At 44.9% G+C, this 27,285-nt stretch overlaps 1 protein-coding gene across 3 annotated transcripts in view; it reads right to left on the reverse strand.

The window, feature by feature from the left end:
* Positions 1–471: 471 nt before the first annotated feature.
* cep192 (centrosomal protein 192) overlaps positions 472–27,285 on the reverse strand; it is a 60,903-nt gene continuing 34,089 nt past the window's right edge. For all 3 annotated transcript variants that reach the window (XM_045226140.1, XM_045226141.1, XM_045226139.1), the window contains exons 25-46: positions 25,685–25,825; positions 25,523–25,586; positions 24,126–24,265; positions 23,859–23,951; positions 23,516–23,634; positions 23,115–23,315; positions 22,861–22,951; positions 17,799–17,978; positions 17,144–17,404; positions 15,822–15,943; positions 15,488–15,597; positions 12,484–12,655; positions 8,961–9,142; positions 8,619–8,745; positions 7,717–7,822; positions 7,162–7,387; positions 6,537–6,709; positions 5,970–6,089; positions 5,658–5,782; positions 5,309–5,435; positions 5,115–5,173; positions 472–3,009 (exon numbers count right to left, since the gene is read on the reverse strand). In XM_045226140.1, the coding sequence (XP_045082075.1) occupies positions 2,877–3,009; positions 5,115–5,173; positions 5,309–5,435; positions 5,658–5,782; positions 5,970–6,089; positions 6,537–6,709; positions 7,162–7,387; positions 7,717–7,822; positions 8,619–8,745; positions 8,961–9,142; positions 12,484–12,655; positions 15,488–15,597; positions 15,822–15,943; positions 17,144–17,404; positions 17,799–17,978; positions 22,861–22,951; positions 23,115–23,315; positions 23,516–23,634; positions 23,859–23,951; positions 24,126–24,265; positions 25,523–25,586; positions 25,685–25,825 (3,072 nt within the window). In that variant the 3' untranslated portion in view covers positions 472–2,876. The remainder of the gene's footprint in view (positions 3,010–5,114; positions 5,174–5,308; positions 5,436–5,657; positions 5,783–5,969; positions 6,090–6,536; positions 6,710–7,161; positions 7,388–7,716; positions 7,823–8,618; positions 8,746–8,960; positions 9,143–12,483; positions 12,656–15,487; positions 15,598–15,821; positions 15,944–17,143; positions 17,405–17,798; positions 17,979–22,860; positions 22,952–23,114; positions 23,316–23,515; positions 23,635–23,858; positions 23,952–24,125; positions 24,266–25,522; positions 25,587–25,684; positions 25,826–27,285) is intronic.

Here is a 27,285-nt window from a genome sequence, read left to right on the forward strand (position 1 = left end):
TCCATCCAGTGTCCATGATGTCCAGGGGCGGCAGGTCGCCTGGCGCAGACCTAATCAATCAATCCAGTGTCCATGATGTCCAGGGGCGGCAGGTCGCCTGGCGCAGACCTAATCAATCCATCCAGTGTCCATGATGTCCAGGGGCGGCAGGTCGCCTGGCGCAGACCTAATCAATCAATCCAGTGTCCATGATGTCCAGGGGCGGCAGGTCGTCTGGCGCAGACCTAATCAATCCATCCAGTGTCCATGATGTCCATGAGCGGCAGGTAGCCTGGCGGTTAAGAGCTTTGGGCAACCGGAAGGTTGTTGGATTGAATCTGAGCCGACTAGGTGAAAAATCTGTCGATGTGCCCTTGAGCAAGGCACTTAAGCCTAATTGCTCCTGTAAGTCACTCTGGATAAGAGTGTCTGCTGAATGATGTAAATGTATGATGAGGTCCATTTCGTTAATGTATGATGAGGTCCATTTCGTTAATGTATGATGGGGTGCATTTCGTTAATGTATGATGGGGTGCATTTCGTTAATGTATGATTAGGTGCATTTCGTTTGACATTTTAGCTAAAACACAATGTCTCAGAATGCATTTTAAATAGAAATATGCATCTTTGTTAGTCCAGTTATTTAATATTACATTGCAAAACCTAAAAACTTCACTCCTTCGGGAGAGCGAAATGTTTGACAAATCTTTATTTTATCAAGGTCATTTAAAAAAAAACATAGATCAAATATAAACAATGTGCTTTTTAAAGCGTGTGCAATTTCTAATACAAAAACAAAGTTCAAACTTTATGGAACAATGATTGTGTTGATCGTGGAAAACCACTTCCGCCTGTCCAAGCACTGAGCTTACTTTTAAAGTTCATGAACAGGTCAACTGACCAAAACCCCATATCGGCCCTGTCACATGACATCAGCCATGACAAAAATGTTGTCTGTCTGCCAGCCCCATGCAGAACCCCAGTGGAGAGGAAATGGAGCTGCAATGGTCTCTGGCTACATCCCAAATGGCACCCTGTTCCCTATGTGGCTCTGGTCAAATGTAGTGCACTATATAGGGTGCCATTTGGGATGCAGCCTCTGACTGGACCAGGCCTGGTGGAACCAACGTTACTCATTACCCATCTACCCCACCACCTCACCATGGTAACCACATCAAGCTGCCCAGACCACCACGCTACGCTTCCCACTGGGAGAGGGTTTAACATGTAATCACATCCTTCCTCCTCACTTTATTAAGTGCATCTGGAACAAATGAGACGTTGGGATGTTGCCCGGACCAGGAACGGAACAATGAGACGTTGGGATGTTGCCCGGACCAGGAACGGAACAATGAGACGTTGGGATGTTGCCCGGACCAGGAACGGAACAATGAGACGTTGGGATGTTGCCCGGACCAGGAATAGAACAATGAGACGTTGGGATGTTGCCCGGACCAGGAATGGAACACATGTCTCTGACAGCAGACAGGCTGCTGCCATCCAGGTGGGGACTGTTCTGACTAGCTGCGTTACCATGGACGCATCCCAAATGACACCTAACTGAAAACAAAATAGCATGACTCATTTAGCTTCGTCCCACATCTGTTCTGTTTGTGTTCTTGCCAACTCCATTGCTCATTGTTTGTCATGACAATGAGTGACAGTTGGCATGATAACACAGACAGACTGGCACTCAGGTTAGGACCCATTGGCACCACTGGAACATATTTCACTGGATTCTAATTAGAGGAATTAGCTCATGAACGTGTATTTTCTCAACCCACATTGAAGAGATAATTTTCAGTGCTGGAAGGGCAACGTTCTGTTTCAAGGCAAGCCTATTTCCTAAGGCTTTTGCGACATGGGCACAAAGAAACAGTGACTTTACACACCACAGTTCCTGCAGCCATAACCCCAGCAGACTAAAACATTCCAGTGAAACTACACCAGGGTAATCCCTAACGTTTCTCAGCTGTTTGTGTTTCTGTGCTGCTCGCTGCTACATAACAGGGCAACAATGGCCTGCTTGTGACAACAACATTAGACAAATTACAGATCATGAGCTGACGCCAGAAGAGACCGATCATGAGCTGAGGCCAGAAGAAACTGATCATGAGCTGAGGCCAGAAGAGGCAGATCATGAGCTGAGGCCAGAAGAGGCAGATCATGAGCTGAGGCCAGAAGAGACCGATCATGAGCTGAGGCCAGAAGAGACCGATCATGAGCTGAGGCCAGAAGAGACAGATCATGAGCTGAGGCCAGAAGAAACCGATCATGAGCTGAGGCCAGAAGAGGCAGATCATGAGCTGAGGCCAGAAGAGACCGATCATGAGCTGAGGCCAGAAGAGACAGATCATGAGCTGAGGCTAGAAGAGACCGATCATGAGCTGAGGCCAGAAGAGACAGATCATGAGCTGAGGCCAGAAGAGACAGGCTGATTGTGGGCCGGCCAGACTAAACCACTGATTCAAGCTGGTAACAAACAGAGCCACTGTTCAGCTGCCAGTCAGAGTCCAGGACACCTGTGGACCAGGCCAGCTGTGTGTGTGTGTGTGTGTGAGTGAGTGAGTGAGTGAGTGAGTACAAGTGCGGTTAGAGAGAACAAAGTGCGGTAAGTCGGTCGGCAGTATTCACCATCAGCTCAGTCAGATGCAGTTTATCAGCTCCAGTCAATATGGACAGTCAATAAGGCAGGAGGAGGAAGACTTAGGGTTCATCTGAAATGGCACCCTATTTCCTAAGGCTTTGGCCAAAAATAGTACACCATAATGGGATTAGGGTGCCGTATTGGACAAAGGCTTCATAGTTCATTCTTCCATATGACCTTCAGCAGGGATCCAGTATAGTCCATACTACAGATGCAGTGACCCACTCAGACCCAGCAGTCCTCAGGCCAGTCAGGGTAGGGCCTCACCAGTTAGCTGGATAGTGAGGCTTCCACTGGTATCCATCTGAACCAACAGCAGGCTGGAATGGTTGCCAGTTACAACCGGTTTGAACTGGACTGGGAGGTGGATGTAGCGTTGGGATCTGGAGGGCAGGGAGAAATGGTAAGAAATCAATACATGGACCAAGTATGTTCGGGTTCAAAGAAACACACAGACAAAACATGGACAGTTACAGACAGACAAAACATGGACTGTTACAGACAGACAAAACATGGACTGTTACAGACAGACAAAACATGGACAGTTACAGACAGACAAAACATGGACAGTTACAGACAGACAAAACATGGACAGTTACAGACAGACAAAACATGGACAGTTACAGACAGACAAAACATGGACAGTTACAGACAGACAAAACATGGACAGTTACAGACAGACAAAACATGGACAGTTACAGACAGACAAAACATGGACAGTTACAGACAGACAAAACATGGACAGTTACAGACAGACAAAACATGGACAGTTACAGACAGACAAAACATGGACAGTTACAGACAGACAAAACATGGACAGTTACAGACAGACAAAACATGGACAGTTACAGACAGACAAAACATGGACAGTTACAGACAGACAAAACATGGACAGTTACAGACAGACAAAACATGGACAGTTACAGACAGACAAAACATGGACAGTTACAGACAGACAAAACATGGACAGTTACAGACAGACAAAACATGGACTGAGACACACTTTGAGCTGTGATATGAGCAGATGCAAATAATAACATTGCACTGTGTTGATCATGATTACACACCTGACCTGTTGGAATAGAATAGTGTCATCTGACAGATACTGTATAGGTAGTGACAATAGACTGTTTCTTTGGCAAACTCAAACTGGGAAGACAAAAAAAGATAAAGATGTAGCAACAGAAGTTCATTCCACATGGCGATGACGTGAGAATGAGAACCCTATGCATCATGGGAGGAGTCAGGACATGCAGCAAGGTGCCATTCTCCACACCACACCAACTCCAGTATACATTACACCACAGCTAGTACCTGACCTCACCCCCAGGCCCAGACCAACACAGTAACCTGCTGTCCAGACGATCTCAGGCTGACCCCTGACCTCACCCCCAGGCCCAGAGCCTGACCAACACAGTAGCCTGCTGTCCAGACGCTGTCAGGCTGACCCCTGACCTCACCCCCAGGCCCAGAGCTGACCAACACAGTAACCTGCTGTCCAGACGCTCTCAGGCTGACCCCTGACCTCACCCCCAGAGCCTGACCAACACAGTAGCCTGCTGTCCAGACGCTCTCAGGCTGACCCCTGACCTCACCCCCAGGCCCAGACCAACACAGTAGCCTGCTGTCCAGACGTTCTCAGGCTGACCCCTTACCTCAGGCCCAGACCAACACAGTAGCCTGCTGTCCAGACGCTCTCAGGCTGACCCCTGACCTCAGGCCCAGACCAACACAGTAGCCTGCTGTCCAGATGCTCTCAGGCTGACCCCTGACCTCACCCCCAGGCCCAGAGCTGACCAACACAGTAACCTGCTGTCCAGACGCTCTCAGGCTGACCCCTGACCTCACCCCCAGAGCCTGACCAACACAGTAGCCTGCTGTCCAGACGCTCTCAGGCTGACCCCTGACCTCACCCCCAGGCCCAGACCAACACAGTAGCCTGCTGTCCAGACGTTCTCAGGCTGACCCCTGACCTCAGGCCCAGACCAACACAGTAGCCTGCTGTCCAGACGTTCTCAGGCTGACCCCTGACCTCAGGCCCAGACCAACACAGTAGCCTGCTGTCCAGACGCTCTCAGGCTGACCCCTGACCTCAGGCCCAGACCAACACAGTAGCCTGTTGTCCAGACGCTCTCAGGCTGACCCCTGACCTCACCCCCAGGCCCAGAGCCTGACCAACACAGTAGCCTGCTGTCCAGACGCTCTCAGGCTGACCCCTGACCTCACCCCCAGGCCCAGAGCTGACCAACACAGTAACCTGCTGTCCAGACGCTCTCAGGCCGATCCCGCTCAGTGGCCTTCAACAGCATTAGGAGCAGGGAGTCACACTCAGGTTACACACACTGCATCAATCACAGCCTTTCAGTACATCATAGCCAGGTCCCAGACCTGGCTGGGCCGTCTTGGTCAACTTCTATGGTCATTGTATAGATCTGCGGCCAGGCTAACAGAAGAGGAACACGACCATCGTGATGTGGTGTTGACTCACCTTAGTGAATATTTGGAATGCTTGATGTGGAAAGGCTCTCTAGGGCTTAGGAACCTCAGCTGCAACATTAGACAAGCTCAACATCAAATCCATGCAACGCAAAGCATTCTGGGTAGTTATCACATCAATCACACAGCTCATGCAATGATTCTTGTGTGTGTGTGTGTGTGTGTGTGTGTGTGTGTGTGGCTCACCCCATGCGTGTCAAAGGAGTTGTTTCTCATGTTGACCTTCAGCGTGCTGGTCTCCCCCACCCTGGTAGGGGGGAAGGAGTAGAGGACCTGGGGGGCGTAAACACCCCTACCAAGAGCCTCTTCCTGACTGGAACACAACATCCACCTGTCACAACCTCACACATTTAACATCCACCTGGCCCTTCCTCCTCCGTGGGCTTCTGAGCAGTTATCCTTCAGATCAAATCAAGAGCTATATCTGAATGTTTACCAGATAGCCAGCTGACTGACTAACTAGTGCTCCTGTTTTGTGATACACTCCTCTTGTTTTTATAGTCAACACTAGTGAGACATGACTGCCAGTCCTTACCCAGTCCTGCCCCCAGCAGCAGCAAGAACAGGGTCAGGTCTCATCCTGGTCTTGAAGGTGGCATCAGTCTTCACCAAAGAACAGTCTGCTTCCTGAGGAGCCTCCACTGGACCAACCTTAACACCCTGAAACACACAATCATCATCATCATCATCATCACCACCACCACAACCCCCCTATTCAAAACGACCCAACTTTAAAAACTCTCTCTTCATCCTTCTGCTAGTTGAGACTTGCTCACATTGGGAAGACTTCTGCAAAGCAGGAAGTCACCCTGCAGTATATGATGATGTCCTATAACAGTCTACTCACAGTGCCACAGAGCTGGAAGCGTATCCTGGTCTTGTGCTGAGGCTCGGCCACAGGGTGACACTCCAGGTCCCAGAACTGAGCATAGTCCCCTCGGTCCCTCGGCAGGAAGGTGATGGGCACCTGGAGAGGAGACACAGACATCAACAGGAGGACAACACCCATCATGGGCTAAGCCCCACAAGGCATCCTATTGACCGGAGACACATAGGACATGCCCAGTCATCCTCCAAATGGTAATATGTATGGAAGGGCTATTCAACTAGATTCTTACGGGGGCCAGATTTATAATATAATATGCCATTTAGCAGACGCTTTTATCCAAAGCGACTTACAGTCATGTGTGCATAAATTTTTCCCTTTGGGTGGTCCCAATTTTTTTTGCTTAATGTTCAGAATCGATCAAAGGGCCATTCTAAATGGATAAACTGGCCAGATCTGGCCCGCGGGCCACCAGTTGAATAGCCCTGATGTATGTTCTGGGGCCAGAGGTGTGACTGGGTAAAGCTAGGAGGTCAGTAACCCTAATAAAGCCATAGGTATGGGTAGGGGTAGAGATGGAGTAATCACCTGCATCTTGTCGTGTGCTCCCAGGGTTCCAGAGACTCTGGGACATCTGAAGGCTGTGTAGGTGGCCCGGTAAACGTCCCCACTGCTGTCCACCCCCTTTACATAGGGAGGGGCGAAGGATGACAGGTACCACCTCACCTGTTCTCCTCTATTCTCCACCTCCACAGAGGACTCTGACCAAGGAAGAGACAGCCTTTAGATCAAAACACTGGAAAACCACCCACTCATGCAGGAACAGTCTTCAAAAACATACACAGCATTTTGTATTATCCTAGAGGGGAAATGTGTTTATTTTGACTGGCAATTGCAAAGTACAGAGATTATAGATATGTCCCAATGCTGAGTAACGCTGGGGAGTCAGAGATTATAGATATGTCCCAATGCTGAGTAACGCTGGGAGTCAGAGATTATAGATATGTCCCAATGCTGAGTAACGCTGGGGTCAGAGATGATAGATATGTCCCAACGCTGAGTAACGCTGGGAGTCAGATTATAGATATGTCCCAATGCTGAGTAACGCTGGGGTCAGAGATGATAGATATGTCCCAACGCTGAGTAACGCTGGGAGTCAGATTATAGATATGTCCCAATGCTGAGTAACGCTGGGAGTGAGAGTGTCTCCTACCTGAGGTGTCTCCTGAGGGCGTGGCAGGAAACATGATGGTGCGGTTACTGATCTCCACCGTGGCTGGAGCTGCCCTGGTCAGGGTCTGGGGGGGTCGGCCTGCAGGGGGCAGCATGGTGGTGGGCATGGGGGTAGCAGTCTGGGGGGGAAGGGGGGCTAGGGACCGGTCTGCTGGGGCGGTTGATACATCCAGAGCTAGGTCCTGACGGATCTGGATTCTGATGAACTGGAGAGAAAATAACATGTTAACAATAAACTAACATTAATCTAGGATGACGCTAATTCAAAGTACATCATGTTAGCAGTTACAATACAACAGTATGATGGAGAGAACATCAAGAGGGTGAGGTGACCACTACATCAAGACATTGAGGAGGTGACCACTACATCAAGACATTGAGGAGGTGACCACTACATCAAGACATTGAGGAGGTGACCACTACATCAACACATTGAGGAGGTGACCACTACATCAAGACATTGAGGAGGTGACCACTACATCAAGACATTGAGGAGGTGACCACTACATCAAGACATTGAGGAGGTGACCACTACCTTCTGTTGGCTGTCACACTGGACATAGATCTGTCCACTCCATGGCAATGTGGAAGACCTGGTTGCTAGGGACGGATTAGGACTGATGAGGATCTGGAGGTGGCACCTGGGAAAACAACAACTAACTATGGTGAAACATTCCTATTAATATAGTCACCTGGGAAAACAACTAACTATGGTGAAACATTCCTATTAATATAGTCACCTGGGAAAACAACAACTAACTATGGTGAAACATTCCTATTAATATAGTCACCTGGGAAAACAACTACTAACTATGGTGAAACATTCCTATTAATATAGTCACCTGGGAAAACAACAACTAACTATGGTGAAACATTCCTATTAATATAGTCACCTGGGAAAACAACAACTAACTATGGTGAAACATTCCTATTAATATAGTCACCTGGGAAAACAACAACTAACTATGGTGAAACATTCCTATTAATATAGTCACCTGGGAAAACAACAACTAACTATGGTGAAACATTCCTATTAATATAGTCACCTGGGAAAACAACTAACTATGGTGAAACATTCCTATTAATATAGTCACCTGGGAAAACAACAACTAACTATGGTGAAACCCTCCTACTCATAATACCACAAAGTAGCTGACATGAGACATGAGTTTGAGGAAAAATACAGTATTTAAGAGTTTGTACAACATTGGACTGGCTACTAAGAAGGAAACCATTTGAAGCCCAGTTCTGGGATGATAACACAGGATTTATGAATAGAATAAGGTGTGTGCAAGGCTTCCTATCCTGTGGTTCTATGTAGAAGTTCATGCTGAGCTGTAACGGTTGGCTGGACAGGACAACTCAAAGCGTGTGTGTGTGTGTGTGTGTGTGTGTGTGTGTGTGTGTGTGTGTGTGTGTGTGTGTGTGTGTACGTACTGTGGTTCTATGACTCCATGCTGAGGGGTAACAGTGAGACAGTGGGCTGGCCAGGACAACTCAAAGCTCAGCTCTCTGGATGATGAGTGGTTCTGGATCTGGACGTGTCTGGTTTCGGCGACTCCGTCTGGACACATTATCAACCAAAGGAAAGGGTTCACAATTCTACTCTGCTAAAAACCACACTTTTTATGAAAAGAAAACCTGGAGCAGCAACGTTTCTGTCCTGAGAGACCTTGCTCAGGCTGCAAAGAGCACAGAGTTTGTCACAAACAGAAGAGACCTTGCACAGGCTGCAAAGAGCACAGAGTTTGTCACAAACATTGACATGATAATACTGACTGATAGTGGGAGAGGTGAGAACCAGCTGTTCAGGCTGGAGGCTCCAGGAGTCCCTGTGGTCCCCTGGTTCTGTCCCCATCCGAGAGGCCTCTGTCCTGGGTAACGCTGGGCCTTGAGGACCCTTCACAGGCAGTACATCCAGAGACACGTTGCTGATGTGACGGTCTGAGTTGCCAAAACCACTACAACATGATAATAACAACGTTATACAACCATTAACATCATACTGTTAGTATAAGTCAACACCACTAGAACAACGTTATATAACCATTAAAGGGATACTTTGGGATTTTGTCAATGAGGCCATTTACAATGCCTTCAGAAAGTATTCACACCCCTTGACCTTTTCCACGCTGTTGTGTTACAGCCTGAATTTAAAATGGACTCAATTCGTTTTTTATTCGTTTTTTTATCACTGGCCTACAAACAATACCCCATAATGTCAAAGTGGAATTATGTTTAGACATTTTTACAAATTAATAAAAAAATGAAAAGCTGAAATGTCTTGAGTCAGTTAGTATTCAACCCCTTCGTCATGGCAAGTTTAAATAAGTTGAGGAGTAAAAATGTGCTTAACAAGTCACATAATAAGTTGCATGTGTGCAATAATAGTGTTTAACATGATTGTTGAATGACTACCTCATCTCTGTACCCCACACATACAATTATCTGTAAGGTCCCTCAGTCGAGCAGTGAATTTCAAAACGGATTCAACCACAAAAAGGAGGTTTTCCAATGTCTCGCAAAGAAGGGCACCTATTGGTAGATGGGTAAAAAAAAAAAAAAGCAGATATTGAATATCCTGTTGAGCATGGTGAAGTTATTGAGCGCATCCTGTCGGGCTGTATCACCGCCTGGTACGGCAACTGCACCACCCGCAACCGCAGGGCTCTCCAGAGGGTGGTGCGGTCTGCCGAACGCATTACCGGGGGCACACTGCCTGCCCTCCAGGACACCTACAGCACCCGATGTCACAGGAAGGCCAAAACGATCTTTTATTTTTATTTTTTACTTTTAGTCATTTTAGCAGACGCTCTCATCCAGAGCAATTTACAGTTAGTACATTATTTATATATTTTTTTCATACTGGCCCCCCGTGGGAATCGAACCCACAACCCTGGCGTTGCAAACGCCATGCTCTACCAACTGAGCTACATCATCAAGGACAACCACCCGAGCCACTGCCTGTTCACCCCGGTATCATCCAGAAGGCGAGGTCAGTACAGGTGCATCAAAGCTGGAACCGAGAGACTGAAAAACAGCTTCTATCTCAAGGCCATCAGACTGTTAAATAGACATCTCTAGCACATTAGAGGCTGCTGCTGCCTGTTGAAATCACTGGCCACTTTAAAAAATTGAACACTAGTCACTTTAATAATGTTTACATATCTGCATTACTCATCTCATATGTATATACTGTATTCTATACTATTCTACTGTATTTTAGTCCATGCCGCTCTAACATCGCTTGTCCATATATGTATATATTCTTAATTCATTCCTTACATAGATTTGTGTGTATTGGGTACATGTTGTGAAATTGTTAGATATTACTGCACTGTCGGAGCTAGAAGCACAAGCATTTCACTACACCCGCAATAACATCTGCTAAACACGTGTATGTGATCAATAAAATTTGATTTGAATTACACTTTGGATGGTGTATCAATACACAGTCACTACAAAGATACAGGCGTCCTTCCTAACTCAGTTGCTGGAGAGGAAGGAAACCGCTCAGGGATTTCACCACGAGGCCAATGGTGACTTTAAAACAGTTAGAGAGTTTAATGGCTGTGATGGGAGAAAACTGAGGATGGATCAACAACATTGTAGTTACTCCACAATACTAACCTAAATGACAGTGAAAATAAGGAAGCTTGTACAGAATAAAAATATTCTGTTTGCAACTGCAAAAAAATGTGGCAAAGCAATTCACTTTTTGTCCTGAATACATTTTACAATTTTGTCATTTAGCAGATGCTCTTATCCAGAGCGACTTGCAGTTATTGAGTGCATAATTTTTTTTTTTTTCATAATCGAACCCACAACCCTGGCGTTGCAAGCGCCATGCTCTACCAACTGAGCTACACGGGGCCCATGTACAACACATTACTGAGTACCACTCCCCATATTTTCAAGCATGGTGGTGGCTGCATCATGTTATGATGGGTATGCTTGTAATCGTTAAGGACTGGGGAGTTATTTTGGGGATAAAAAAAGAAACGGAATGGAGCTAAGCACAGGCAAAATCCTAGAGGAAACCCTGTTTCAGTCTGGTTTCCACTAGACACTGGGAGATGAATTCACCTTTCAGCAGGACAATCAATAACCTAAAATACAAGGCCAAATCTACACTGGAGTTGCTTCCCAAGAAGACAGTGAATGGTTCCTGAGTGACTAGTTAGTTTTCAATTAAATCTGCTTAAAAATCTATGGCAAGACCTGAAAATGGTTGTCTAGCAATGATCAACAACCAACTTGACAGAACATGAAGAATTTTGAAAAGAATAATGTGAAATGTTGCACAATCCAGGTGTGGAAAGCTCTTAGAGACTTACCCAGAAAGACTCACAGCTGTAATCGCTGCCGACATGTATTGACTTGGGGGGGTTCAATACTAATCTAAATCAAGATAGTTTTATTTTTTATGAATTTTATACAAATGTTTGAATTTTCTTCCACTTTGACATTAGAGTATGTTGTGTTGATAAAAAATTACAATTAAATCCCACTTTGTAAGAGAACAAAATGTGTTAAAAGTCCAGGGGTGTGAATACTTTCTGATGGCACAGTATCTACTTCCCCAGATTCAGATGAACTCGTGGATACCACTAATGTCTCTGTGAGCGGTTTGAAGGAAGTTGCTAACTAGCTCTAGCGCAATTGCTAACTAGCGTTAGCAGAACTGCTAAGTAGCATTAGCATAATGACCGGAAGCCAATCTGCTAGCATGCTACCAGTTGCGCTAACGCTAGTTAGCAATTGCACTAGCGCTAGTCAGCAACTTCCTTCAAACCACTCAGACATAAAAATGGTATCCATGAGTTCATCTGACTCTGGGGCAGTAAATAAAGGGACTCATCAACAAACTTCCGAAGTATCCCTTTATCATCATACTGTTAGTATACCTCAAGTAACAGAATGTGTTTGGAGGACCAGGATAAGATTTGTTTCAGACATGATGGGCTGGTTTCTCAGACACAGATGAAGCGTAGCCCTGGACTAAAAATATATTTCAATGGAGATTCTCCTTTCAGCAAATGTCCTTGTCTAGGACTCACTAGGCTTTACCTGTGTCTGGGAAACTGCCCCCATGACCGCATTTACTCAGGGTGCCAAATTATTGGCAAAAGATGTGATTGGTCAAAATAACAATTTGTGGCAAAATATCAGAATTGGGCTGCTTGTGTGTTATAAGCAGAAAGAAACACACTAGGAACCAAATGAGAAGGTGTTACATGAAAACATTCATATGATTATGTTCTTTCCTAAGGTATGATATTCCCCCCGTCAGTCCCAGTACCTGTCAGCCTCTGAGCCTCTCCTGGTGACAGCTAGGGGGGGCTGAACGTGGACCTGGTGGTCACTCTCTCCAGAGTCCAATGTCTCTGTGCTGCCCAGCACTGACAACACCACCTTACTCAGGTTCCCATAGAACAACTGGGCCTGGTTGGGGCTCTGGGGAAGGTCGTAGGCTGGAGACAGACAGCATTGGAAACCATGAGCTAAACATAGGGGGTCAAGTCTACACTTCCACATGTGTACTTGGAGGAATAAAAGTGAATACATACATACATACAGACACAGGACTATACATCCTTTAATAACAGAACCGCTGGTCATTTTGACCATTTTATTATATTTAATTTATTTTAGGAGGGCATGTCATTTTTATGAATGGTTTCCCCCCGTTGCCCCTCCTTCTCCCAACACTAAGGCCCGCTCTGCTCCTTCTTCCGACAGTTGAAAGTGCAGCGCCCAGCTGATAATCACACCGACATTTGCCTGGAAACTGAACCTAAACTGTACTGAAACTAATTTGACATTTAACAGATAAAGTATACTGGGGAGAGTTGATGAGTGACGGGGAGCGAACGATTCAGAGTTATGGAATCACATTGTGATGAAGTAAAGGGACAGTTGATGAGCGACTGGGAGCAAATGATTCAGAGTTATGGTATCACATTGTGATGAAGAACAGGGACAGTTGATGAGCGACGGGGAGCGAACAATTCAGAGTTATGGAATCACATTGTGATGAAGAACGGGGACAGTTGATGAGCGACGGGGAGCGAACGATTCAGAGTTATGGAATCACATTGTGATGAAGAACAGGGACATTCTATTATACTGACCCATTCTAATTCTAATCTTAACATCGTATGTACCCTATATCAGTCTACTCTGGCCTACTTGGAGTAGGCTACACAGTGATAGCTTGTGTAATTGTACATGCTGAACGGATTTCAATATCTGGGAAAATATCCACATCGGGCAGCAGGGGCGAGTGTCGGAGACTGTGATGAAAAAAATAAATAATAATAATATATATATATATATATATATATATATATAGTAAAGTGGTTGTCACACTGGCTATCATAAAGGTGAATGCACCAATTTGTAAGTCGCTTTGGATAAGAGCGTCTGCTAAATGACGAAAATGTAAATGTAAGAAGGATCTGGATCAAGGTTGGAGTGTCGGAGAATGGGGTGATGAGGCTTGTGGAACGTTGGCAACGGGAGCAATGTCACCATGGACAATTTATTCACTTCACTGTCATTGGAGAACAAGTTGCCTGCAAAGGAAAGAAGTCTGGCCGGCACCATGAACAATTAATAGGGGAGGACGGGCTCGTGGTAATGGCTGGAGCGGAATGGGTCAAATAAGTCAAACACATGATTTCCAGGTATTTGATGACATTCCATTCGCTCTGTTCCAGCCATTATTATAAGCCATCCTCCCATTTTAATTGTTCATGGTGCAGGCCAGACTTCTTCTCTTTGCAGGCAACTTGTTCTCCAATGACAGTGAAGTGAATAAATTGTCCATGGTGACATTGCTCCCGTTGCCAACGTTCCACAAGCCTCATCACCCCATTCTCCGACACTCCAACCTTGATCCAGGCACAACGGTCTTTACCGGAGTAACGAATGAGACACCAAAATATTCCAACACTTGGGCTGTTGTTGCATCACATGCACAATCACAACAGCTATTAGTCACTTGACTGTCATTCAGAAAATTCCTTCCTGGATCAGGTGTGAAAATATTATAAACTGCTCAACAGCAAATGCGCATCCAACAAGTATTATGCATAATCATTGAAGAACCACGTTAATGACAGTATTGATTTAGGTTTTAAGTATCAAGGTAAGGTGATTTTCAGTTAGAAGCATTTGATTTTGCAATCGCATTGATTTTGGGGGATTTGTGTGCCCATGAGAACTGTTTTCACCCCGTAACATAAGGAGACACAAAATATTACGTAGTTAGACTGCATTTCTGAGATCTCTACACAAAAAATGTCTGACAGCTAGATCCACGATCCTTACAGGGTTCATGTTTAATGTCTAATTTAACTGACTAATGCTTAATATTTGATATAACGACAACTTACACTGCTATAAATGTAAGGACAGAAAAGTAATGTTTTATGTCCCATGATTTTGGACAAATCCATCAAGAAGCCAACCATGAGAAAGTGTTAAACATAGGTTTTAAATCAACTCATGAATATTTTTGAATATAGCCATGTTCCCCCCTTATATCTTAATGTAATGACATGAACCTGTGAAGGAACATTTTATGTTTGTGCGTCTCTAATGACCAATTCGACTGGGTTCATGCAAGTGACTGATTGATGGTGCCTGGGTGAAATGCTCACTATCAGTATAAGCAATTTGGCAGTCCGCCCAGAACATTGTTTTGAGAATCGAAAGGGCTTTCTCAGTTTCAAGGTCTCAGCTTGGAGAGAAAAAGCCTTGTGAGGTATTGGTCGGTCACATGCACGAACCAAAAGTTAATGATGAATTCATTATGAATAATGAATAATGTAAATCATGCAAATATAACTTGTCTGTGTAAGCAGTATATAAGAGAACTAACGGGACTGCCCCGGCGGAGCTGCCGACCGACGTGTACTACGTTGCATTGAGTTTGTTGGAACCTCTCCAGCTTGCTGATAATAAAGAATGATTAATTTAAGATTGACTTCAGGTGTCCCTGGTGGTAATTCCACAACAAACATTTTTTTGCTGATTATTATGAATGACTTATCGACAGCTGTTGTCCAGCGTAGTAAATCCTCACTGATACCCTAGTTTCTAGAACAGGGGTCTCCAACAGGTTGATCTACCAGTAGCTACCAGACCACCTATGAGCAGCTCGCCAAAATCAATTCAGACCGCAAAATGTGACAAACAAATCTCACAAGTATCAGACTCTGGAAGCTCCCAGCTACTATCTAACCAAGGCAACATTGACATTTTCCCACTCCTGTTCTAGAAAGACCCATGACCCTTACCCTCCAGGACCTGCTCCTCCCCCAGGAACCTCTCGTTGAAGTTGAGTCCTTTCAGCAGACTGTTCTCCGACAGAATCTTCCTGCCTGCCTCGGGCTTCGACAGCAGCAACCTGGGGGACAGGAGATGGAGATGGAGAGAGTAGTGAAATGAGTCTCCTTACAGTGTGTGCTGTAAATCAAACAGAGGGCCTGGAGGACAGTAGAGACTGTTCTGTCTGACAGCCTGAAACAACCTCTTCAAAAGACACTAATGCTATTGCTTCATAAGATTGCTGTTTAAAGTCAAGTTAATGACAGATTAGTCCATGTAAGAAACCGAGGGACAGGTCCTCACCTCCTGAACTGTTGTCGTGAGACCTCGTCTCCACAGAAGAGACAGACTGTGGCCAGGAGGGCATTAGCTGACTGACACAGAGTCTGCTCTCTATGGGTCACCTTCATCAGAACCGTGATCACCTAGACAAGAAGAAAGGAGCCACAGGTTAACTAGCAGGTATGTGTCACTCCAGTACAGCCTAGGGAAGGTTACCAGTCCACAAACACCTGGTTCAACTGGCATTCAAATAGAAAACGTAATGTTGTCATCAAACAGAAAGATGCCAAGGGAAGTATCCAAGGTAATACAAAATATTTAACTAAACATTCCAGAGAATGTGAATGTTAGAAACAGCTCTACAGCTCTCAGGTCAGGTCTCTGGCAGGTAGTCCAGTTCAAACCAACTTGACAAGGTGTCATTCAGTCAGGTCTCTGGCAGGTAGTCCAGTTCAAACCAACTTGACAAGGTGTCATTCAGTCAGGTCTCTGTCAGGTAGTCCAGTTCAAACCAACTTGACAAGGTGTCATTCAGTCAGGTCTCTGGCAGGTAGTCCAGTTCAAACCAACTTGACAAGGTGTCATTCAGTCAGGTCTCTGGCAGGTAGTCCAGTTCAAACCAACTTGACAAGGTGTCATTCAGTCAGGTCTCTGTCAGGTAGTCCAGTTCAAACCAACTTGACAAGGTGTCATTCAGTCAGGTCTCTGTCAGGTAGTCCAGTTCAAACCAACTTGACAAGGTGTCATTCAGTCAGGTCTCTGGCAGGTAGTCCAGTTCAAACCAACTTGACAAGGTGTCATTCAGTCAGGTCTCTGACAGGTAGTCCAGTTCAAACCAACTTGACAAGGTGTCATTCAGTCAGGTCTCTGACAGGTAGTCCAGTTCAAACCAACTTGACAAGGTGTCATTCAGTCAGGTCTCTGGCAGGTAGTCCAGTTCAAACCAACTTGACAAGGTGTCATTCAGTCAGGTCTCTGTCAGGTAGTCCAGTTCAAACCAACTTGACAAGGTGTCATTCAGTCAGGTCTCTGGCAGGTAGTTCAGATCAAACCAACTTGACAAGGTGTCATTCAGTCAGGTCTGACAGGTAGTCCAGTTCAAACCAACTTGACAAGGTATCATTCAGTCAGGTCTCTGACAGGTAGTCCAGTTCAAACCAACTTGACAAGGTGTCATTCAGTCAGGTCTCTGACAGGTAGTCCAGTTCAAACCAACTTGACAAGGTGTCATTCAGTCAGGTCTCTTTGACAGTTAGTCCAGATAAAACCAACTTGACAAGGTGTCAACCAGAACCTCCTTTCTGACCACATGCAGAAATGTTGAAACAAGTCATGTGTCCTACCTCCTGTGTCCTCTCCTTCAGTACTAACTGAGATGGAGAGAGGCTGATGACAGATGAGTCCATGACAGAGCGTGTCTGAAGGTCAGAGTAGGGAACAGCCTTAATGAAGGCAGCCCTGGAACCAGTGTTCCTCACACACACACACAGCTTGGACACCTGGCCTGCTGCAACACCCATTAGCATAGCCACGTAGCCATCTGAACGCTTCCTGGTGTCTTCCAGAATAATGCTACTGGTCCCTCCATAGCCTGATAGTGGGATCTGGGGGGAAGAGAGAGAGGAGACAATGAGCATTGTCTTACTTCCTGATTGTGTATTTGGATGTGAGGCATATAGCTGGATCTACATAACCCATTCATTATCACACTCATTTTGAGGTCTGAAAACATCTGACAACTTTGACTTTAAAGTGTAATGTCCCTTTAAGATCAGAAACCACCATTGAAAACCAGTCTGGTCGCTTCAGTGAATAACTAGGTCCTGGGGACCCAAATATGTGCACATTTCTGTTGTTGCACTACACACTTGACTTAAATAACCAACTCCTCATCAAGCCTTTGATTAGCGGAATCAGGATTGGAGTGCTCGGGCAATGACTAAGGACCAGGATGAAGAAGCTTCGGTCTACAGGATGTTAGGGTAGAGAGAGCCTCACAGTGAACTTGATGCCAGGTTGTGAGGGTCGTACTCCAGACTGTTTGATCTCCAGCTTGGCCAGGGTGCAGGCCACCCGGGTGGGGGCAAACAGCAGGTGGACCACAACATCCTCCCTGGGCCGGATGGACAGCTCTCTGTGCCGGGTCAACCTTTCCTCTAGTCCAAAGCTACTCTGGAGCTGGGATGGATATATTACATTAACAGATAGAAAGGGGAGAGACAGGAGAGAGAGAGAGAGGGACGGAGAGAGAGAGAATCGCTAAAACGATACAGAAATACACTACGGAAAAAGAAGGAACAGCACATCAGAAATCAGCTCAATATAATTGAAGAATCCATAGACTAACCACTTTTGGGAAAATTGGAACACACTAAACAAACACAAAGAGTTATCTATCCAAAACTGAGATGTATGGACAAACCACTTATCCAATCTTTTTGGCTCTATAACAAAGAACAAAACAGCAAAAACATATACATGATCAATTACAAACTTATTGAAGACTACCAGAACCCACTGGATTCTCCAATTACATTGAATGAACTACAGGACAAAATACAATCCCTCCAACCCAAAAAGGCCTGTGGTGTTGATGGTATCCTACATGAAATTATAAAATATACAGACCACAAATTTCAATTGGCTATACTTAAAAGATTTAACATCATCCTTAGCTCTGGCATCTTCCCCAATATTTGGAACCAAGGACTGATTACCCCAATCCACAAAAGTGGAGACAAATGTGACCGCAATAACTACCGTGGGATATGCATCAACAGCAACCTTGGGAAAATCCTCTGCATTACCATTAACAGCAGAGTTGTACATTTCCTCAGTGAAAACAGTGAACTGAGCAAATGTCAAATTGGCTTTTTACCAAATTACCGTTGGACAGACCCCGTATTCACCCTGCACACCCTAATTGCCAAACAAACAAACCAAAATTAAGACAGTGTCTTTGCATGCTTTGTTGATTTCTAAAAAGCTTTTGACTCAATTTGGCATGAGGGTCTGCTATACAAATTGATGGAAAGTGGTGATGGGGGAAAAACATACGACATTATAAAATCCATGTACACAAACAAGTGTGTGGTTAAAATGTGCAAAAAACACACATTTCTTTCCACAGGGCCGTGGGGTGAGAGAGGAATGCAGTTTAAGCCCCACCCTCTTCAACATATATACTGTATCAATGAATTGGCGAGGGCACTAGAACAGTCTGCAGCACCCGGCCTCACCCTACTAGAATCTGAAGTCAAATGTCTACTGATGATCTGGTGCTTCTGTCCCCAACCAAGGAGGGCCTACAGCAGCACCTAGATCTTCTGCACAGATTCTGTCAGACCTGGGCCCTGACAGTAAATCTCAGTAAGACAAAAATAATGGTGTTCCAAAAAAGGTCGAGTTGCCAGGACCACTAATACAAATTCCATCTAGACACCGTTGCCCTAGAGCACACAAAAAACTATACATACAGTGGGGAGAACAAGTATTTGATACACTGCCGATTTTGCAGGTTTTCCTACTTACAAAGCATGTAGAGGTCTGTAATTCTTTATCATAGGTACACTTCAACTGTGAGAGACGGAATCTAAAACCAAAATCCAGAAAAATCACATTGTATGACTTAAGTAATTCATTTGCATTTTATTGCATGACATCAACAAAGCAGATCTTAATATTTGGTACAGAAAACTTTATTTGCAATTACAAAGATCATACGTTTCCTGTAGGTCTTGACCAGGTTTGCACACACTGCAGCAGGGATTTTGGCCCACTCCTCCATACAGACCTTCTCCAGATCCTTCAGGTTTCGGGGCTGTCGCTGGGAAATACGGACTTTCAGCTCCCTCCAAAGATTTTCTATTGGGTTCAGGTCTGGAGACTGGCTAGGCCACTCCAGGACCTTGAGATGCTTCTTACGGAGCCACTCCTTAGTTGCCCTGGCTGTGTGTTTCGGGTCATTGTCATGCTGGAAGACCCAGCCACGACCCATCTTCAATGCTCTTACTGAGGGAAGGAGGTTGTTGGCCAAGATCTCGCAATACATGGCCCCATCCATCCTCCCCTCAATACGGTGCAGTCGTCCTGTCCCCTTTGCAGAAAAGAATCCCCAAAGAATGATGTTTCCACCTCCATGCTTCACGGTTGGGATGGTGTTCTTGAGGTTGTACTCATCCTTCTTCCTCCAAACACGGCGAGTGGAATTTAGACGGAAAAAGCTCTATTTTTGTCTCATCAGACCACATGACCTTCTCCCATTCCTCCTCTGGATCATCCAGATGGTCATTGGCAAACTTCAGACGGGACATGCGCTGGCTTGAGCAGGGGGACCTTGCGTGCGCTGCAGGATTTTAATCCATGACGGCGTAGTGTGTTACTAATGGTTTTCTTTGAGACTGTGGTCCCAGCTCTCTTCAGGTCATTGACCAGGTCCTGCCGTGTAGTTCTGGGCTGATCCCTCACCTTCCTCATGATCATTGATGCCCCACGAGGTGAGATCTTGCATGGAGCCCCATACCGAGGGTGATTGACCGTCATCTTGAACTTCTTCCATTTTCTAATAATTGCGCCTACAGTTGTTGCCTTCTCACCAAGCTGCTTGCCTATTGTCCTGTAGCCCATCCCAGCTTTGTGCAGGTCTACAATTTTATCCCTGATGTTCTTACACAGCTCTCTGATCTTGGCCATTGTGGAGAGGTTGGATTGAGTGTGTGGACAGGTGTCTTTTATACAGGTAACGAGTTCAAACAGGTGCAGTTAATACAGGTAATGAGTGGAGAACAGGAGGGCTTCTTAAAGAAAAACTAACAGGTCTGTGAGAGCCGGAATTCTTACTGGTTGGTAGGTGATCAAATACTTATGTCATGCAATAAAATGCAAACGAATTACTTAAAAATCATACAATGTGATTTTCTGGATTTTTGTTTTAGATTCCGTCTCTCACAGTTGAAGTGTACCTATGATAAAAATTACAGACCTCTACATGCTTTGTAAGTAGGAAAACCTGCAAAATCGGCAGTGTATCAAATACTTGTTCTCTCCACTGTACCTCGGCCTAAACATCCGCACCACAGGTAACTTCCACAAAGCTGTGAACGATCTGAGAGACAAGGCAAGAAGGGCCTTCTATGCCATCAAAAGGATCATAAAATTCAACATACCAATTAGGATCTGGCAAAAAATACTTGAATCAGTTATAGAACCCATTGCCCTTTATGGTTGTGAGGTCTGGGGTCTGCTCACCAACCAATAATTCACAAAATGGGACAAACACCAAATTGAGACTCTGCATGCAGAATTCTGCAAAAATATCCTCTGTGTACAACGTAAAACACCAAATAATGCATGCAGAGCAGAATTAGGCCGATACCTGCTAATTATCAAAATCCAGAAAAGAGCCGTTAAATTCTACAACCACCTAAAAGGAAGCGATTCCCAAACATTCCATAACAAAGCCATCACCTACAGAGAGACGAACCTGGAGAAGAGTCCCCTAAGCAAGTTGGTCCTGGGGCTCTGTTCACAAACACAAACAGACCCCACAGAGCCCCAGGACAGCAACACAATTAGACCCAACCAAATCATGAGAAAACTAAAATATAATTACTTGACACAAAGGAAATAATTAACAAAAAAACAGAGCAAACTAGAATGCTATTTGGCCCTAAACAGAGAGTACACAGTGGCAGAATACCTGACCACTGTGACTGACCTACACTTAAGGAAAGCTTTGACTATGTACAGACTCAGTGAGCATAGCCTTGCTATTGAGAAAGGCCGCCGTAGGCAGACCTGGCTCTCGAGAAGACAGGCTATGTGCACACTCGCCACAAAATGAGGTGGAAACTGAGCTGCACTTCCTAACCTCCTGCCAAATGTATGACCATATTAGAGACACATATTTCCCTCAGATTACACAGACCCACAAAGAATTAGAAAACAAATCCAATTTTGATAAACTCCCATTTCTATTGGGTGAAATACCAGTGTGCAATCACAGCAGAAAGATTTGTGACATCCTCCGTGTTCAACGTAAAACACTAAATAATGCATGCAGAGCAGAATTAGGCCAATACCCGCTAATTATCAAAATCCAGAAAAGAGCCGTTAAATTCTATAACCACTTAAAAGGAAGCGATTCCCAAACCTTCCATAACAAAGCCATCACCTACAGAGAGATGAACTTGGAGAAGAGTCCCCTAAGTAAGCTGGTTCTGGGGCTCTGTTCACAAACACAAACAGACCCCACAGAGCCCCAGGACAACAACAACAACACAATTAGACCCAACCAAATCATGAGAAAACAACCTCCTGCCAAATGTATGACCATATTAGAGACACATATTCCCCTCAGATTACAGCGATCCACAAAGAATTAGAAAACAAACCCAATTTTGATAAACTCCCTTATCTACTGGGTGAAAAACCACAGTGTGCCATCACAGCTGCAAGATTTGTGACCTGTTGCCACAAGAAAAGGGCAACCAGTGAAGAACAAACACCATTGTAAATACAACCCATATTAATGTTTATTTATTTCCCCATTTGCACTTTAACTATTTGCACATAATTACAACACTGTATATCTACATAATATGACATTTGAAATGTCTTTATTCTTTTGGAACTTCTGAGTGTAATGTTTACTGTTAATATTTATTGTTTATTTCACTTTTGTTTATTATCTATTTCACTTGCTTTGGCAATGTTAACATACGTTTCCCATGCCAATAAAGCCCTTAAATTGAACTGAATTGAATTGAGAGAGAGAGGGACAGAGACGGAGAGGGAGAGAGATGGAAAGAGACAGAGAAAGGAGATCACAGTGAGACAAGGGGAGCCAGGAGTTAATGAGACCTGACTGTAGTAATAAATCACTGATGAATAACAGTCCTTGTCCTGAGACATGACTGTACAATCTTATGGCTTCAAACACCACAGGAGTCTACAACCAAGTCTCAAGGCAAGCAGACTGATACAGAGCTGTTCCGATTGATAGCTAAAAGGTTGTTGAAGTGGATATGTAGCTGGACAAGTTTAGTTGCTTGGTTCTTACCTGGAAACAGTTGTGATCTTGTCCTCGGATCAGCAGGCGCAGTTGGTGTGTTGTGTTGGGGGAATTATTACGAAGAACCAGCTTCTGTTGTCTGTAGAGGTAGAAGCACACCTTCAGAACACAATACCTCCACAGCCTGGCTACAACAATCAACCTCGTCATTGGCTTTCTATCCATGTTCATAAGACATGATACAACTATGTACGGATTGATCATTATGACTAACATAGAGGAGCCTAGTAATTGTTCCTTACACAGCCCTGCCCAGGGTGACCCCTCCCCAGGCCATGAACTGCTTGTTGGAGAGGATGGGGGGAACCTCGCTGGGGGGCAGCATGCCCAGGGCAGAGGCAGGACCAGGGGCAGCTGGTTTACCCCTCTCCTCTGGTACCACCTGTCCCTTCAGCACCACCTCATACTGAGGACCAGAGGGCAGCACCAGGATGGTCAGAACACTGGAGGGACAAGCAGGAAGAAACCTCAGAACAGGAAGTACCATGAAAACACAAGGACACATAACAATAGCCCAGGGAAAAGACTGAGGCTGCCGGTAAAATTATCCTAGAGCAACAGATCTATTACACTCTGAAGTACAACACAGAGTAATGTAGAAGGTGTTCTAGAAGGCTAGATGTTCAGATCTCTGAAGATGTACCTCTCTCTGTTCTTCCTGTCGCCCTGAGACGTGAACGTGACCACAATGCCTTGCTCCTCCCCGGCACGCAGACACAGCTCATCAGGACTCACACAGAAACAGTCATCACCACCGCTGTTCTGAAGACAAACACCACCCAGGAGGTAATGTCAATATCAACAACACACACACACTGTTCTATCCTTGTGAGGACCTTGAGGGCAAAACATACTTACTGAGGACCAGCCTTTCTCATTGCCATAGGAACTAACCAATATCACATCCCACCACCAGATGGCATCCAAAACACAATGCCAAAATATCAAAGCACAGATCAACCAGGGAAGAAAAAGGGACAGAATACTTTGAGTTTCAGCTGGACATCGATGTTGCCTGCGTTCTTCAGAGGCAGAGTCTGCTTGCTGGACTGACCAAACGGTGCCGAGAGGTTAACAGTCTGCAAAAAACGTACATCAGAAAATAGCAGAAATATCAACATATTTATCACGAAGGTCAACCCCAACTCTAATATGGGATGTCTTAGAAAGGCAATAAAACACAAAGGTTTCCCAGTTAAATCCTGAATATAAAGACTAGTCTCATGTAAGCAGTGCGACACGTCAGTTCCTACCTGTAGGTCTTTGGGGGCGTGTACTCTGGCTATTCCAGACCTGGCTCTGAGGGGGACGCTCCTGATCACATGACTGGGCCCTGGACAGTCCACCTCGATGTCCACCCGCGCACTGTACTCATCAGCTGGACCTAGATCACCTGTATGACATCACACATCACTGTACCTAGATCACCTGTATGACATCACACATCACTGCACTCTTCAGCTGGACCTAGATCACCTGTATGACATCACACATCACTGCACTCTTCAGCTGGACCTAGATCACCTGTTATGACATCACACATCACTGTACTCTTCAGCTGGACCTAGATCACCTGTTATGACATCACACATCACTGTACTCTTCAGCTGGACCTAGATCACCTGTATGACATCACACATCACTGTACTCTTCAGCTGGACCTAGATCACCTGTATGACATCACACATCACTGTACTCTTCAGCTGGACCTAGATCACCTGTATGACATCACACATCACTGTACTCTTCAGCTGGACCTATATCACCTGTATGACATCACACATCACTGTACTCTTCAGCTGGACCTAGATCACCTGTATGACATCACACATCACTGTACCTAGATCACCTGTATGACATCACACATCACTGTCCTCATCAACTGGACCTAGATCACCTGTATAACATCACACATCACTGTACTCTTCAGCTGGACCTAGATCACCTGTTATGACATCACACATCACTGTACCCTTCAGCTGGACATAGATCACCTGTATGACATCACACATCACTGTACTCTTCAGCTGGACCTAGATCACCTGTATGACATCACACATCACTGTACTCTTCAGCTGGACCTAGATCACCTGTTATGACATCACACATCACTGTACCCTTCAGCTGGACCTAGATCACCTGTTATGACATCACACATCACTGTACCCTTCAGCTGGACCTAGATCACCTGTATGACATCACACATCACTGTACCTAGATCACCTGTATAACATCACACATCACTGTACTCTTCAGCTGGACCTAGATCACCTGTATGACATCACACATCACTGTACTCTTCAGCTGGACCTAGATCACCTGTATGACATCACACATCACTGTACCTAGATCACCTGTATGACATCACACATCACTGTCCTCATCAACTGGACCTAGATCACTTGTATAACATCACACATCACTGTACTCTTCAGCTGGACCTAGATCACCTGTATGACATCACACATCACTGTACTCTTCAGCTGGACCTAGATCACCTGTTATGACATCACACATCACTGTACCCTTCAGCTGGACCTAGATCACCTGTATGACATTACACATCACATGACACAAACATCAGCTATGACTGGTGGCTGAATGGCATCTTTGTGTATTAATATTCATCAAGCGAGGACAGGGGCCATACCTGAACAGGGCTGGTATTTCTGCGGCGCGTGGAAGTGAACCCAAACCATGAAGCTCTCTGGATTCTGAAATGCAACAGGAAATCATATTTCATTCCAAAACATCCCTCAAACTACTAAACTATTTAAGTCACTAAGACTAGGTCCCCTCCAGGTTTACTCACATCTCCGTAGCTGGCGTGCATCACATGGTTAATGACGGACGGAGCGGCCAGTGAGGTCACAGTCCCCGCCTGCAGCACGCCCTCAGCTGTCATGGCAACGGGACTCTTGGAGAAAGTGAAGCAGCGCCAAGCCGTGGCATTCTAGAAATATGACATCACAAAGACAATATTACCAATCAAAGTGTGCTTGTATAGCCAACTATTTTAACAAAATACATTTGTCACAAAGGACTCAAAACTTGAATTACTCATGCAGACATCAAGTTAGGATTCAGGTGTGCTTTTGAGTAACAGTAACATGACACCGGCAGGTAGCTTAATGGTTAAGAGCGTTGTGCCAGTAACCGAAAGGTCGCTGGTTCTAATCCCCGAGCCGACTAGGTGAAAAATCTGCCGATGTGCCCTTAAGCAAGGCATTTAACCCTAATTGCTCCTGTAAGTAGCTCTGGATAAGAGTGTCTGTTAAATGACTAAAATGTAATTTTAGGGCCGAGGCCATTTGGCCTCCAAGAGGTGCCCAATCTGCCAGGGCACAAAGGACATTAACCTCAATAGCCAATTAAATTGATTTGAAAAACGAAAAACACTAGCGCTTCTGTTAAAACATAGGCGTATGTAAATTAATTATCTTACATGTCAAAGTGTAGTTGATAGCCTATGCATATTGAGCCAACAGTCTGTCAAGTCCTGACCGATGCTGACAGGAGGGAGGTGCCAGAAAATATAGCAGGCTAAATGCCAGTAATGTTTGACAAATATAATGTAGGATCATTATTAATATCTAAAGGCTTGATTCTGTTGACATACTGTTCGTTCTGACAGGAGAGAAAGGCCAGTGCCTGTTCCGCACTGCAACATCACCCACCTTACAATCTGAGCAGAGGTAGTCAACATTTTGAAACTATTTAACCATAAACGAAATTGTTTAAAACCTGGAGGTTTTTTGTCATTTTATGAGGCATGTCTTACCATGTTCCGACCATAGGAATGTGAAGGGGATTATTTTATTAACTCTTCCTCACATGCCATTGAAACCAGTATTTCTCTCATGTTCTCAAATATATTTTGTTGTCCAGCATCCAAAGACAATCCTAGTCATATTAACAACCATGCTAGTTGCTTTAGATCTTTCTACATTTCTGAAGGATATATTCATTTCTGTCATATGAAACCGCTCGCATTTCCGGTGCACTTTTGAGAACTGTGTTTTCCCACGAACTGCATTTTGGAACACTTGTGCTTATAGCCTACTACAATGTGCGCATTGCTGTGCTTATAATGTGAAGAAATAGCCTAATAGTTGGTCAACATTTTAAGCTAAACGTTCTGATCTGTTGCATCACCCTCATTGCTTTAAAAACATATTTTTTAATGTAGCCTACAGTGGTTGAATTAATTTGTGATCTGTCACTCCCACAACTGTCCCAGAGCCTGTTTGGAATATTTATTTATTGCAGAGAAGGACAAGCTGACCAATAGAATAGGTGAACTTTTGTCCTATGGGGGATGGTAGGTTCACAGGCTAGTGCTTTTGCTGTTCGTTAGGCCTACTCATCTTGTTGGCTGACGAAAAGCTAATGTGGACAATTATTTTAACATCT

The sequence above is a fragment of the Coregonus clupeaformis genome, chromosome 17 (genome assembly GCF_020615455.1).
Source record: "Coregonus clupeaformis isolate EN_2021a chromosome 17, ASM2061545v1, whole genome shotgun sequence".
NCBI lineage: Eukaryota > Metazoa > Chordata > Actinopteri > Salmoniformes > Salmonidae > Coregonus > Coregonus clupeaformis.